Source organism: Lontra canadensis, unplaced genomic scaffold (genome assembly GCF_010015895.1).
Source record: "Lontra canadensis isolate GAN:19392208 unplaced genomic scaffold, GSC_riverotter_1.0 scaffold110, whole genome shotgun sequence".
NCBI classification, from domain to species: domain Eukaryota; kingdom Metazoa; phylum Chordata; class Mammalia; order Carnivora; family Mustelidae; genus Lontra; species Lontra canadensis.
The window spans coordinates 5,440,058-5,452,985 of NW_022631104.1; the positions used below are offsets into that span (position 1 = coordinate 5,440,058).

The window sequence follows — 12,928 nt, forward strand, 5'->3', positions numbered from 1 at the left end:
ATCCCAGGATCCTGGGATCATGACCTGAGCCGAAGGCAGAGGCTTTAACCCACTGAGCCACCCAGGCACCCCAATTTTGTTAATTCTTTCAAAGAACCTGTTCCTAGTTCTGTTGATCTGCTCTACTGTTCTTTTGATTTCTATATCATTGATTTCTGCTCTAATCTTCATTATTTCCCTTCTCCTGCTAGGCTTAAGCTTTATCTGCTGTTCTTTTTCCAGCTCCTTTAGGTGTAAGATTAGGTTGTAGATTTGAGACTTTCTTCCTTCTCGGGAAAGGCCTGTATTGCAGAACACTTCCTTCTTAGGACAACCTTTGCTGGATCTCAGATATTTTGGACTCTCATGTTTTCATTTTCATTTGCTCCCATGTATTTTTTAAATTCTTCTTTAATTTCCTGGCTGACCCATTCATTCTTTAGTAGGATGCTCTTTAACCTCCATGTTTTTGTGGTCCTTCCAAATTTTTCCTTGGGGTTGACTTTAAGTTTCATTGTTTTGTGGTCTGAAAATATGCATGGTATGACCTCAATCTTTTTGTATCATTGAGTCTTGCTTTGTGACCCAGTGCGTGATCTATTCTGGAGAATGTTCCATGTGCACTCGAAAAGAATGTATGGTCTGCTGCTTTAGGATGAAATGCTCTGAATTTATCTGTGAAGTCTCTATGGTCCAATGTGTCATTCAAAGCCCTTGTTTCCATGTTGATCTTCTGTATAGATGATCTGTCCATTGCTGTGAGGAGGGTGTTAAATGTCCTACTATTATTGTATTATCATCTATGAGTTTCTTTAAGTTTGTTACTCATTGACTTTATTTGGCTGCTCCCAAGTTAGGGACATAGATATTTATAATCGTTAGATATTCTTATTGGATGGAACCCTTTATTATGACATCATGTCCTTCTTCATCTCTTATTACAGTCTTTGGCTTAAATCTAGTTTGTCTGATATAAGTGGGGTTCCTCCAGCTTTCTTTTGATGTCCATCAGCATGATAAGTGATTCTCCACCCCCTTACTTTCGATCTAGAGGAGTCTTTGAGTCTAAAAGGAGCCCCTTGTAAGAAACATATCGATGGGTCTTAATTTTTTTTATCCATTCTGATACCCTGTGTCTTTTGATTAGAGAATTTAGGCCACTTACACTCAGAGTAATTATTGAAAGATATGAATTTAGTGCCATTTTATTACCTATAAAGTTGCTATTCCTATAGATTGTCTCTGTTCCTTTCTAGTCTTTGTTACTTTTGGTTTCTCTTTCCCACAGAAGAGCATGCGACTCTTGATCTTGGGGTCGTGGGTTTGAGCCCCATGTCGGGTGTAGAGATTACTTAAATAAATTTTTTAAGGGTTTCTTCTGGAATGCTCTCTTTGGGCCTTATCATTAGGGTTGCCATTAAAAGTGGAGAAGTCTACTGTGGTTGCCACCCTGAATCCTTGACTCTGTTGCACCATGCTATTTAACCAGTGCTGCCCAGTTGATTCAAGCTGGACCAAACCCTGTGAGTAACTGGTTATAGGAGTCAGCTAGCATTCTAGCAACTAGAATGAGAAGACTGTACCCTTGCCCTCCATTGCAGGGCAGGAGCAAGATGGAAGAATAGGGAGGTGGCTTCGGATGAGGAGTACACAAATGGCAGCATACTGAGAATTCTGACTGAGACATATCGGGTGACATGACACTTTCGTAGTGCATGATCGACCTTCTATAAACTACAAAGGAACTCACTCTGTAAAGGCTTAAGGATTAGAACCTGGACTGGTCAGTGGCAGTTACCAGGAGATAGCTTTTGGCTCAGTGGAGGAGAGAGATTTCTGAAAGCTATTAAAAGGTGGAATGGACTTCCTTGAGAAGTGGATAAGTTTCCAGTCACTGGAAATGTCCTCAGATAGCTTTAATGACTTGTGGGACAATCGTAGAAGAGGCTCAAACCTCAGAAGGGTGAGTCTGCACTATCCTAGGATACCAGGTAACCCAGCATGCCAGGCTTCGTTAGCCACTGAGTACAGATACACACAACCTTTTATAAATAGTGCGGCTCCCTACCTCGTATGGGAACACTAGTAGGATTCCTTTCCAAGCATTTGAAGTCATTCCAGAAAGTACTTCCAGAATTCATTCTCTCTGAAACTTTTTTCTTGCTCCCACCCTCAGATTTTAGCCTTCCACATTCTCCCCAATACCCAGCCTGCTTAGCTTCTTCATCTCATCTCCATCTTCACCCTCCACCTCTATTTTACTTCTTCTTCTTCTTCTTCTTTTTTTTTTTAATGGAGAACTTCACCTTTCTGACATCTTTAGTTTTCTCTTTGTTTGGTCCTTTACTCAGAGTCTCTCAACACATCTGAGTTCAGCATCTAAATTAGCAGACAGGACTCCTTCCCCATTAGAAAAAAAGGAGAGGGGGGCCTCGGTGGCTCAGTCCGTTAAGCGTCTGATTTCAGTTCGGGTCATGATCTCAGGGTCCTGGGGTCAAGTCCCATGTTGGGCTTCCTGCTTCTCCCTCTCTCTCTGCCCCTCCCCACCTTGGACACACACTCTCTCTCTCTCTCTGTCAAATAAATAAATAAAATATTTTTTTAAAAAAAGCAAAGAGAGGGGGCCACACTATCACTCTCAACTCATTTATAATTATAGATACAGTCACAATAACAATTTTTGATCTTCTTCTGTTGGCGGCTATATGAAGGAAAAGCCAAGACACAGGATGTATGTAGCCTTAGAAAGGCTGACTCCATGACTACTTCTTTTTCTCTCTCTGCCTCTTCTGCAGCTGCTGGACATTGCAGGGAAACTCCTGGAAAGACCGCTTATAGCACGGGATGCTTCTGAAAAATACTTGCTGCTCATCCACATGTTCATCAAAGACCTGGATACGGTGAGGGCCATCTATAGTCAGCGCGTCCAGGAGGAGGCAGAACATGGTAGGTCTGTTGGCTGCAGATTTGGATGGGGACACTTGTGTTACCAGGAAGGGTGCAACTCACTCCGCTTCTATCTGTGAAATGGCCATGAGGGAATCCCTGATATTCTCCAAGAAAACAAAGCACAACCTTCTTGCTTGAAATTTCAGACCATCTCAGGTCATTGTAGTATTCACGGAACTGTGCATTTCCTTGTGTCCGGGGCTGAGACTGGTGGCTGACCCAGAGCAGTGAGGTCTTGCCTGCCTCTGGTGGAGAGCTTAGCATGATGTAGGGTTGACCCTCGGTTAGTGTTGCCAATGCTGCTTCATCTCTGACATACTTCAGTTCCACGGTAGATCTTTATACGCCCAAGGAAGGTTTCTGATCCCTTCCAAGGCCATAGCAGCCATGCTTCTGGAGGAAGGAACAGCAGGAGCCCAACAGAGGACAACATCATGCTGAGGTGTGATTTCTCCATTTTTATGGCAGTTCTTAGAGGCCCTGTCTTATGTGATTGAAAGTCAAACGCAAGTCCAATTCAGCTCTACAAACATTTATCGAGTCCTTGCTAGGTGCAGGACACATTTGTGGGCACTTATAGGAGAGGCAGGCCAGGATGAGGGATAAAGGAATTAATCCTGGAAGGTGGTTCTTCAGGGAACACATCGGGTATGAGCGATATTAACAAGAACACGGAGCAGAACAGAAGTAGTGTTCAGCTTGCCCCATGAAGAACCATAATGACATAAGATGGCTTGTGGCTGGGAGATCTGAGGGAGCACGTGTGGCCTAGGTGGCCTTGAGCTGAGCCCTGCGAGGCTGGGGCGTGGATGGCCAGGGAGAAGTGGCGAAGGCCTCTGAAGCAGAGGACGAAGGAGAGGATGTGGAAGGTGACCAGTCAGAGATGCCCATGGCTGAACAAGGTGTGTGGAGGGAGATTAGGTGAGCCATGGAATTTGGGGCCAGATTTAGGAATCTGGAACTCATTATTCAGGCACCAGGAAAATTCCCAAGGTTTTTAAGCAAGAGAGGAGTAGGATCACTCTGTGGAAAAGCAGGTTTTCTAACGAGGTCATTAAGAAACGCTTCCAGGTAGGAGATCATTCCCAGCAGATCTGTGGGGCCATGGTCATGCCTTCTTCCAGTCAGATGCAGAATTTGAAAGTTCACATGCCTTCCGAGGCCTTGTTAGTTTTCTACTGCTGCCCCGTGAATTATTGTGATGTCTGTGGCTTAAAGAAAACAATACCCATCTTTTGGCTCATAGTTCTATAGGTCAGAGCCCAGCTTGATGCACCTTATTCTCCACCCAGAGGGCCCCAGGGCTGAAATCAAAGAGTCAGGAGGCCAAGTTCTCATCAGGAGGCTTTGTGGGGGGGGAATCCATTTTCCAGTTCCTTTTGTTGGGAGAATCCAGTTCCTTGTGATTGTCGATCTGAGGTCTGCCACTCTTCATTAGCTGCCAGGCAGGGGCTGGTGGCGGGGGGGGGGGGGCGGTCACTTAGTGACTGAAAGCCAGCCAGTCCCCTTCCTTACCGTGTGGCCTGGCTGTATGGTGGCCTCCATCCTCAAGCCAGTAGTGGCACGCTGAGTCCTTCTCATGCTTCCAATCCCTGACTTCTCCTCCTGCCAGCAACCAGAGAAAATGCTCTTTTAGAGGACTCACCTGATTAAGTCAGGCCCACCTGCAATCATTTCCCTTTTGCTCTCTAACGTATCATCACAGGAGTGCTTTCTCATTGTAGCCAGTTTCCCGCCACAGTAACGAGAAGAGGATTATGCAAGGGTGAGGGTCGTTGGTGTCATTGTAGAATTTTACCTGCCGTGGAGGTCAGGCAGAAAGTGACTATAACATATCTGGGTTGGGTCTACATCAAGGAGCAGTGGGGTCTGTGGCAAAATAAAGAGACCACTATTCAGCTCAGGTTGCTAGTTAGAAGCAGTGGCTGGTTCTCACCAAATGTTCTAACTGAGATTATCCAGACTATGCTAACTCTGGTCCAGCAGCTCACAGTCCACGTGGCCTGTCTCCTAACCTTAGTGAATTCTCAGAGAAACCGTGGAAATGAAGAAGGGAAGATATCATTCCCATTTTATAGGTGGGAAAAAAAAAAACTGAGGCCCCAAGAGATCACATTCCCTGTTGAAGGCCGGGGTTTTCAGCCCTGAATGTACAATTGAATTCCTCTCTAGAGCTTTTGAAAATACAGACCACCTGGCCCCACCCAGATTTCTTAAATCAGAAAGGTGAAGGCCGGTCCGAGGCTCAGTAGGTCTAAAGAGCCCCACAGGTGCAGCTGATATGCACAAAGCCAGGTAGAAAATCACTGGTGTGGAGCCAGAAAGCCAGCGAGCAGCACAGCTGGGCTGGGCCCCCCTGTCCTCTGACTGCATTTAATGTTCTCCCCAAGGCCACCCCTCCATACCATTGAGCCTACATGGCCATCTCCCGGTACTCCCCACTCTCAGTGTGAGTGCAGCGTGACATTAGCATGTGAGGCAGAGTACCTGGGGGCAGGTGTTTCCAGGCAGGGCTGGGGCCATAGCCTTACTCATTCCGCCTGTGCCGTGTCCCCAGGGTTCTCCTCAGTGCACAAGAACATGCCCACTGTGGCCGGGAGTCTCCGCTGGGTGCGGGAGCTGAGACAGCGGATCCAGGAGCCCCATGCCATCTTCAGACGCATCACCCATCTGTAAGTAACTGGCGGGCTCGGTTTCGGGTTCAGCTCCTGCTCTAGAATTTTGAGTGTTGGGAGGAACACAACTTACTCAGCTCAGGCATGAAAATCTCCTTCATTTCTTTGCATCCTCAAGCAACAGACCAGCATCTCAGCCCATCTGGGCTATAACACAGAATACCACAGGCTGGGTGGTCTGCAAACAAGAGTAATGCTTCACAGGGCTCTGGAGGCTGGGAAGGTCCAAGGTCACGGTCTTCTTACTGTGTCCTCCTCTCCCTTCCGAGGGCTCCCCACTTCGTGGCCTCACCACCCCCAGAAGGCCCCGTCTCCTAATGCCATCCCATTGGGGGGTAGGATTGCAGCATGAATTTTGGGGTGACGGGGTGCAAACATTTGGGAGTGAGATTGATATGTTTGGACTGACAGGGGGACCCCTGGTGTCAGCTGAGACTTAAAGGATGACTGGCTGCCTCTTCCTGTTCCACGAGATCAGTCTGTAGGGGTAAACGAGTCAGGGTTTTTCCAGCTCCATGGGATTCTACGGACACGTCTCTGCCACGGCGTCTCCCCACCACTAAGGTGGCTGGAAAAGAACGAAGCCCAGAGTTTCCTAAAGCGTGGTGTAAGGACTTTGTCTATTAGCGTACCCAGGGCTCTGGTCCAGTACAGATTCCCAGGCCTCGCCTCCCGTGCTGGAATCCGAATCTGGAAGGGGGTGGGGCCCTTGAATCCCCATCCTGAGCAGGCTCCCCACTGCGATTCCACGGCTGACCAGGTTTGGTGGGACCCATTGGCCTGCCGCTCAGCTGAACCTGGAAGCCGAGCTAGAGACAGAGGCCCCTCCGCTGCTAGAAGCGAGAGACAGAATTGTTTGTGGGATCATGTTCAGGATGCTTCCAGGAAGGGCAGTCTCTCTCTGACCCCTCTTTACAGAGAACCGCGCTGAGGGCACTGGAGGGGCAAACAAAACCAAAACAGAGGGTTTGTCAGGGAGACTGTCCTCACAGGGGTTCTGGCACTAAGTAGAGCTTTAGAGACGGTCTGGCGCAGGGGGTGAGGCTGAATGCTTTCAGAGGCCCCGAAGATGACGCCAGGCAGCCAGGATGACCCCCCAACGGGGGTCACCGCTGCCCCATCCAGTGCTGCCCAGCGGAAAAGCAGGACTCAGTATGAGCCAAATGCTGACAGCGGGGGAAGCTGAAAATCTGGATGGGGATATAAAGCGGCCAACTTCAGAATAAGCCAGTGCCCCCTTTCCCGAACTCCTCACACATCAGATAAACAGACCTGCAGGTCAGGTGCGCCCAGCAGGCAATCCATTTGCAACCTGTGCTGCAGCCTGAGCTAGCTGAGCTCTTTGTTTTGCAAAGGAAGAAACTGAGGGGAGACAGAACAGAGGCCACAGGCCTACCGCCCCAGAGAAAGTCCAGAAAGGACTGGAACAGTGTGGGGCTCAAGAGTCCCAGGCCAGAGGTCCTCCCAGGGAGTCCCCAGCCAGGGGAAGCTTGGCCCCCGTGCCGCTGAGCCCTCATCTTCTCAGACCCACCCGTGGATGTGGGCCCACCCAAGGGAGGGCATGACCTTGGGCGAGGGGCTCTGTTGGGCTGCAGCTGTGTCCCAGGAGGCAGGTGGCTAGGCTTTATCAGCAGCAAACATCCGTGGCCACGGGGGATGGGAGGGTGGTTTACACTGCCTGGGCCAGGGGGATCTGAATGGCACCCCAGTGCGTCCCCCACGGTTCCCCTGAAAAGTCCCATTTGTTTAAAAATGAATTCACATCTGTACTGTTCCCTACCATATACACCTGACCCTTGAACAGCATGGGTCTGAGCTGCGTGGGTTCACTTACACCTAGATTTCTTTTCCTTTCTTTTTTTCCCCCCTCAAAGTTTCCTTGTTTCCATTTGGTCCAGGGCTTGGGCAAGGGCTCCAGGGTGGTTACAAGCTGCCTAGTGGCTTCAGGGAGACACAGACTCAGGCAAGGGGGATGCCAGAGAGACCTCTCAGGGGCCACTAGGCTCTGGAGGCTCCTCGTTGTGCTTGAGAATGAGCCTTTCAAAGGGGAAGAGCCACCTGTCCAGCCCAGCCTGGGGGCGGCCAGCCTGCGGAGATGCGACAGGTGAGCACCGGGGTCTGGAGAAGTTTCACCTGCTCATCTAGGAAGCGGTCCTCCAGGAATCACAGACGTAGGGCCTGCGAGGGCAGAACCCAGGGCCAGCTGACCCAGAAGGACCTGGTTCAGCGTCTCATCCCCCTCTCGGCAGCTTCCATGGCATCCTAGGTCTCACCGCTCCCATCATGGGAGGGCTTCCTCGTGTTCGGGGAGAGGCCCAGCCGCTGCTCTGGTGTTGCAACTTCAAGAAACAAAGGATGCCCTTACCCTTTCATGGCCAGAAGAAATGGCCCAGCCCTCCAGGACCACATCATTGAAGTAGAAGTCTGGAGGGAGGGAGGTGTAGGTGATCTGCAGGTGCAGGCTGACCAGGCGGCTGACCGTGGCCTCCCCTCCTTGATGCAATAAATCTGATGAACCCGGGAGCTCGTGGTTGGTCAGCAGGAAGGAGCTGAGCTCAGAAGATGGAGTTGGCTGGTCCTAGAGGCGGGGGATGGCTGAGAAGATGGTTTCAAACTTGCAGCTGGGAAAGCGGTCAGAGAGGGCTGGGAGGCTGGAAGGAGGGTTGACGCCTGGTCTGTCCCCTGCACACACCGCAGGAGCAGGAGATGGATCGGGAGGCCACTGGCCCAGACGGAGTTTTTACAGTGCTGTAAATGTATTTTCTCTTCCTTGTGATTTTCTTAACGTTTTCCTCTGCCTAGTTTCCTTTATCATAAGCATACAGTACATAAGGCATGTCATGTGGGAAATATGCCTTCATTGGCTGTTTATGTTCTTGGGAAGACTTCTGGCCAACAATAGCTCTTAGTAGTTTGGTTTTTAGGAAGTCACAAGTTCTGTGCCAGATCTTTGACTGCATGGGGGTCGGCATCCCCGTTGTTCAAGGGTCAGCTGTATATACAAATGGGTTCCTAAAATGTTTTCCAGTCCTCACCAGGAGGGGAAGTAGAACCTAGGGGGAATTTGCCCTTGCCCGGTGACTTACCAAACTTCCAGACACTGCTGTGGGGAACCGTTGTCCCCTCAGGCCTCCTCCTCCTCCAGAAACAAAAGTGAGATGGGGTGAGGAGACTTGCAGAAATCCCACAGTGAGGGGAGGAGGGCTGGGCGGAGCCAACCCACCTAGTCTGAAGCCCTTTCCACGTATCTGCTCATTCACCAGGGAAGGGAACTAAGCAACTGGGAGGGGGAAAAAAAAAAAAAAAAAGCCCTTCAGGAAATCCAGAGCTTTCTGTGCAGGTGTGAGGGCTTACACAGAAAGCTCGGGAGATCTGGTGAAGAAACTTTGTGTTGGTTTAAAGCCCAAAAGGGTTTTCATAAAAATCTTCGCAAGAAGCTGCCTCATTTTGCCAGCAGAACCCACAGGGTTCCTGGGAAGGTTCTGAAAAGTGCAGGTGCTTCACCCATTCCCCAGAAGCTGGTCTCTATTTCCTGTTGCAAAGGAGCATCAAAACCAGCTAACAGTGTATACACACGTACACACACATAACATTGTTTAATGTTATCTAGTTTGTTACAGTGTTGCAATGCATAATATTATAGACAGTTTTTCTTCCTTAAATACAGAAAACTGGGTAGAGCATTTTCCTGTCGTGTCTCAGTTTCCCTTTTACTCAGATTTCGGATGGACTTCACTTACCCACGTGTGACTGGCTGGGCTAGGGCTGGCAGGTGGCTGCGTTCCACCCTCCGTGTCACCTGGGGGGGCCCCCACCCTCCTCTCTGGAAGTGCAGGTGCCCTCTAGTGGCCGGTGGGCGCTGTTGGCGTAGAGGGAGGCCGGCTCCCTGAGGGGTGTTTGGAGACCCGCCCACAAAGCCTTTCAGTCTGTTCTTTGTAGGCTGCAGTTTGTAACTTGGATCATTATTTTGACTTCTGAGTTGATGCCATTTCTTCTTCTCTTTTGTGGGGGCAGTTGCATGGACTCTGCCGAAGGAAAGCGAATGACCCAGAAATACGAAGATATGCTCTCACTGCTGGAAAAGTAAGCGGCTTCTGGGATCGCATTGTTCTGCAGATGGCATAGCCCCCACCATGCCTTTGTGGTTCCGGGTTTGTGCAGATTACCCCCCCTTCCCCCACCCCCATGGCTGCCAAATGCCAGTCTGTGTCTCAGGATGGAACCCCATGGCGGTGAGTACAGTGCTGCTGGGCCACCAACACAGGTCCTCTGGGGAATGCAGCTCCATGGCCCTAATGGACCCTCTCCAGGGTAGTGTTGCTGGGAGCGTGAACTTGGCAGAGCTAGAGGAAGTTGGCGCTCCTCGCTGCACCTTGAGATCAGTGTAGCAGAAAACCACAGCAGCTGCTCGCTGAGTGGAAAGCAACAGTTTGTGCTGCAGAAAGAGAAGATGAGTTTTAGAAATACTTACTGGGCCCTTTCAGAGAAAAGACAAGAATGACCATGTGCCCAGACTCCTAGTTATTCCTGCTTTAAAGTAGCAGTGAATCTTCTGTGGGCACAGTTCCAGTTGCCCACACTACCACGTGGTTAGCAAATCCCAAATCGAGGATGTTGGCTCATCCCCTGACTGGGGGGGGTCTTTCAGTGCCTCCCCACCCCCACCGTCTCTAAGCACCCCCTGTGTGTGGCCTTTGCCTCCCTCTCCAGCCTTGTCCCTACCCCTTCTGGCCTGAGGGGTTCCCGGATCCCAGGCCACCCTTTCTCACCTCTGCTGGGAGCAATCATTTCACTGCCCTACCTCTACTCCTCTGAGAGTCAGTCAAGCCTCAACGCGGCCCCTCTTCCACGAAGCCTTCCCGGTATTCTCCGCATCACACACTCAGCCCGCTGTTGGATACCTCCTATCCTGTCCATCTCTCCAGGACTGTGCTTCCAGATTTCCTGCTTAGCCGTGTTCCACAGCATTAGCAGCACTGACCGTATAGTGTTTCTTCATCGTGTTGACCCTCCAGCCCAGCGCGGGGGAGGGGCTCAGTCAGCGTGTAATGACCCAGCCACGGGCACCTTGAGCTTCTTGAAGATCAGTGTGAGAGCAAATCTTAGCCAGTGACTTCTTCCAGCAGTTAATGAGACAAATCACAACTCCCATTACACCCTGCAAAGACTGCAGGGAGCCTTTCTTTCTGCTCTCCTTTGATTTAAACTGGGCCACCTTTTGAAATGAGGTGATACCTACAGGAGCTACCAGGCTGAGCCACTGACTCTGACTTTAGAACGGATTGAGGGAAGGACACCTGGGTGGCTCAGTGTAGCATCTGCCTTCAGCTCCAGTCAAGATCTCAGTGTCCTGGGATTGAGTCCACCATCCAGCTCCCCGCTCAGCAGGGAGTCTGCTTCTCCCTCTGCCCCTCCCCCCCAACTTGTGCACACATGCGTGCATGTACTCACCACCCCCCATAAACAAAAATCTTTAAAAAATAAAGAACAGATTCCAGTGTTTTACCAATAGTATCTTCAGTTCATGATACACATGTGCACACATTCACATGTAGGTATCTGGGCTATGTATATGTTAAGATATCTCTGTCTTCACTAGGACTTTGCCAGGTGCTGGGAGGGTGCGTAAGAGGTGGCTGTTCTCTCTGGTTCTGGCAGGTATGAGACGAGACTTTATGAGGACTGGTGTCAGACCGTGTCAGAGAAGTCACAGTACAATCTTTCCCGGCCACTCCTGAAACGTGACCCGGAGACTAAACAGATCGCTGTCAACTTTAACGCACAGGTAAGTCAGGCAGCAGGAATTGGGTTCCGGCTGATTTCCAAAGCAAAAAGGCTTTTGATAAGAATATGCAGAAGCCGTTGAGAATTTCCACCCTGGATCTCTTACTGGGGATGAATGCTGCAGTGCCGTGTTTTTTCAGGTTGTCTGATGGCCGCCTTTTTTTCCCCGTGGTTGGCCAGTAGATTTGTGTTGATTTTGCACAACAGAAGATATCGCAAAATAACTTTTTAAATATTCCTGTGCGTGTGATAACAGTTTACAATGAACTTGCCTTTCCACACAAAGTTAGAATGGCAGTTACACTCAAGATGAACTCACCCAGAACTTTATCCTAGTCTAGATAGACGCTACCTAGAATTCCAGAGGTATATTTAAACAGGTAATAGATATTGCTCCCCATCTTTGGGCAGATGGGGTAACAGCATTACCAGGTAGTACCAGACAGAGCAGACGGCACCTACCTTGAATGCATGTTCCACATGAAGGCCATTGACTAGACGCCAGAGGGCCAACCCAGTGTAAGACCCCATTCCCACCCTCAAGGAACCCAGCTAGTTGGAAGCTAGAACCTCAACATGCAAAGATGTATCTTTATTAGATCATTTTGTCCCCCCTCCGGGAGATACTTTGGGTTGTCAAACATGGAGCAGATGCCAATGGCATGGGGTGAGTAGATTCTAAGAATGCTGCTCAACTCCCTAACAATGCCCAGGACAGCACCCCACAGCCAAGAGTGTTTGTCTGAAAATGTCAGTCGTGCTGAGGTTGAGAGATCCTGCTCCAGGTGATCAGAAGGGCAGAAGACCTTCATGTGGCATCTTTCATGAAAGCCAAAAGCTAGCCCATATCAGGAAGTATATCAGAAAAATTTTTTTATAAAAGTATAGGCTGCACTGAGCTAAAAGCAATTGCCTACTTCTGTCTCAGTGGCATGTTCTCCAGGAATGCACGGAGAGAGCCAGAAACGGAGTTCACAGGATATGAGTGTCTTTTGAGAAAATTACAGTTTAAGTAGAATATCAATTCCGACTGGAATAAAAGTCAGCAAAGGGAGTTGGAGGGTCTGTTTTTTCACTTTGGTACGACACAAGCCTGACATTTAAATCATTGAACTCCTGGGCATAATTTTATCAGCAGGCACTCTGAGCGGTGTTGAATGTTAAATGCCCAAAGTGAGGAGTTTCTGGATTACCAACTAGGCCACGGTCTAGATGTTGTAACTGTAGGAATGAAGCCCTCAGGACGAGACGATGTTGAGAATGGACCATGCCTCCTCCGTAGACTCCAGAGCAAGGGCTCTTTCTGCCCCAATGCACAGCACGTAGTAGGTGCTTTATAGGTGTTCATAGGTGAGAGGAGGAAGGGGTGGGGGAGGAAAGGAGGGAGGAAAAGGGGAGAGGGAATTAATACCTGACTTATGAAGTAAGTCAGGGGGAGACAACAAATGCACAAGTCAAAGAAGAGCCGTTGAACATCCCTTAGCTCCAGCTTCGAGCAGTGGGACAATGGCTATGTTAGTAAGAGTGATTAGAGGGACATG

The 12,928-nt window shown here is 49.5% G+C and overlaps 1 protein-coding gene across 1 annotated transcript in view; it reads left to right on the forward strand.

The window, feature by feature from the left end:
• The window catches only part of DNAH9 (dynein axonemal heavy chain 9), a 313,067-nt gene that overhangs the window by 29,684 nt on the left and 270,455 nt on the right, over positions 1–12,928 (forward strand). The window contains exons 9-12 of the mRNA XM_032840101.1: positions 2,775–2,925; positions 5,486–5,600; positions 9,618–9,686; positions 11,262–11,388. Of these exons, the coding sequence (XP_032695992.1) occupies positions 2,775–2,925; positions 5,486–5,600; positions 9,618–9,686; positions 11,262–11,388 (462 nt within the window). The remainder of the gene's footprint in view (positions 1–2,774; positions 2,926–5,485; positions 5,601–9,617; positions 9,687–11,261; positions 11,389–12,928) is intronic.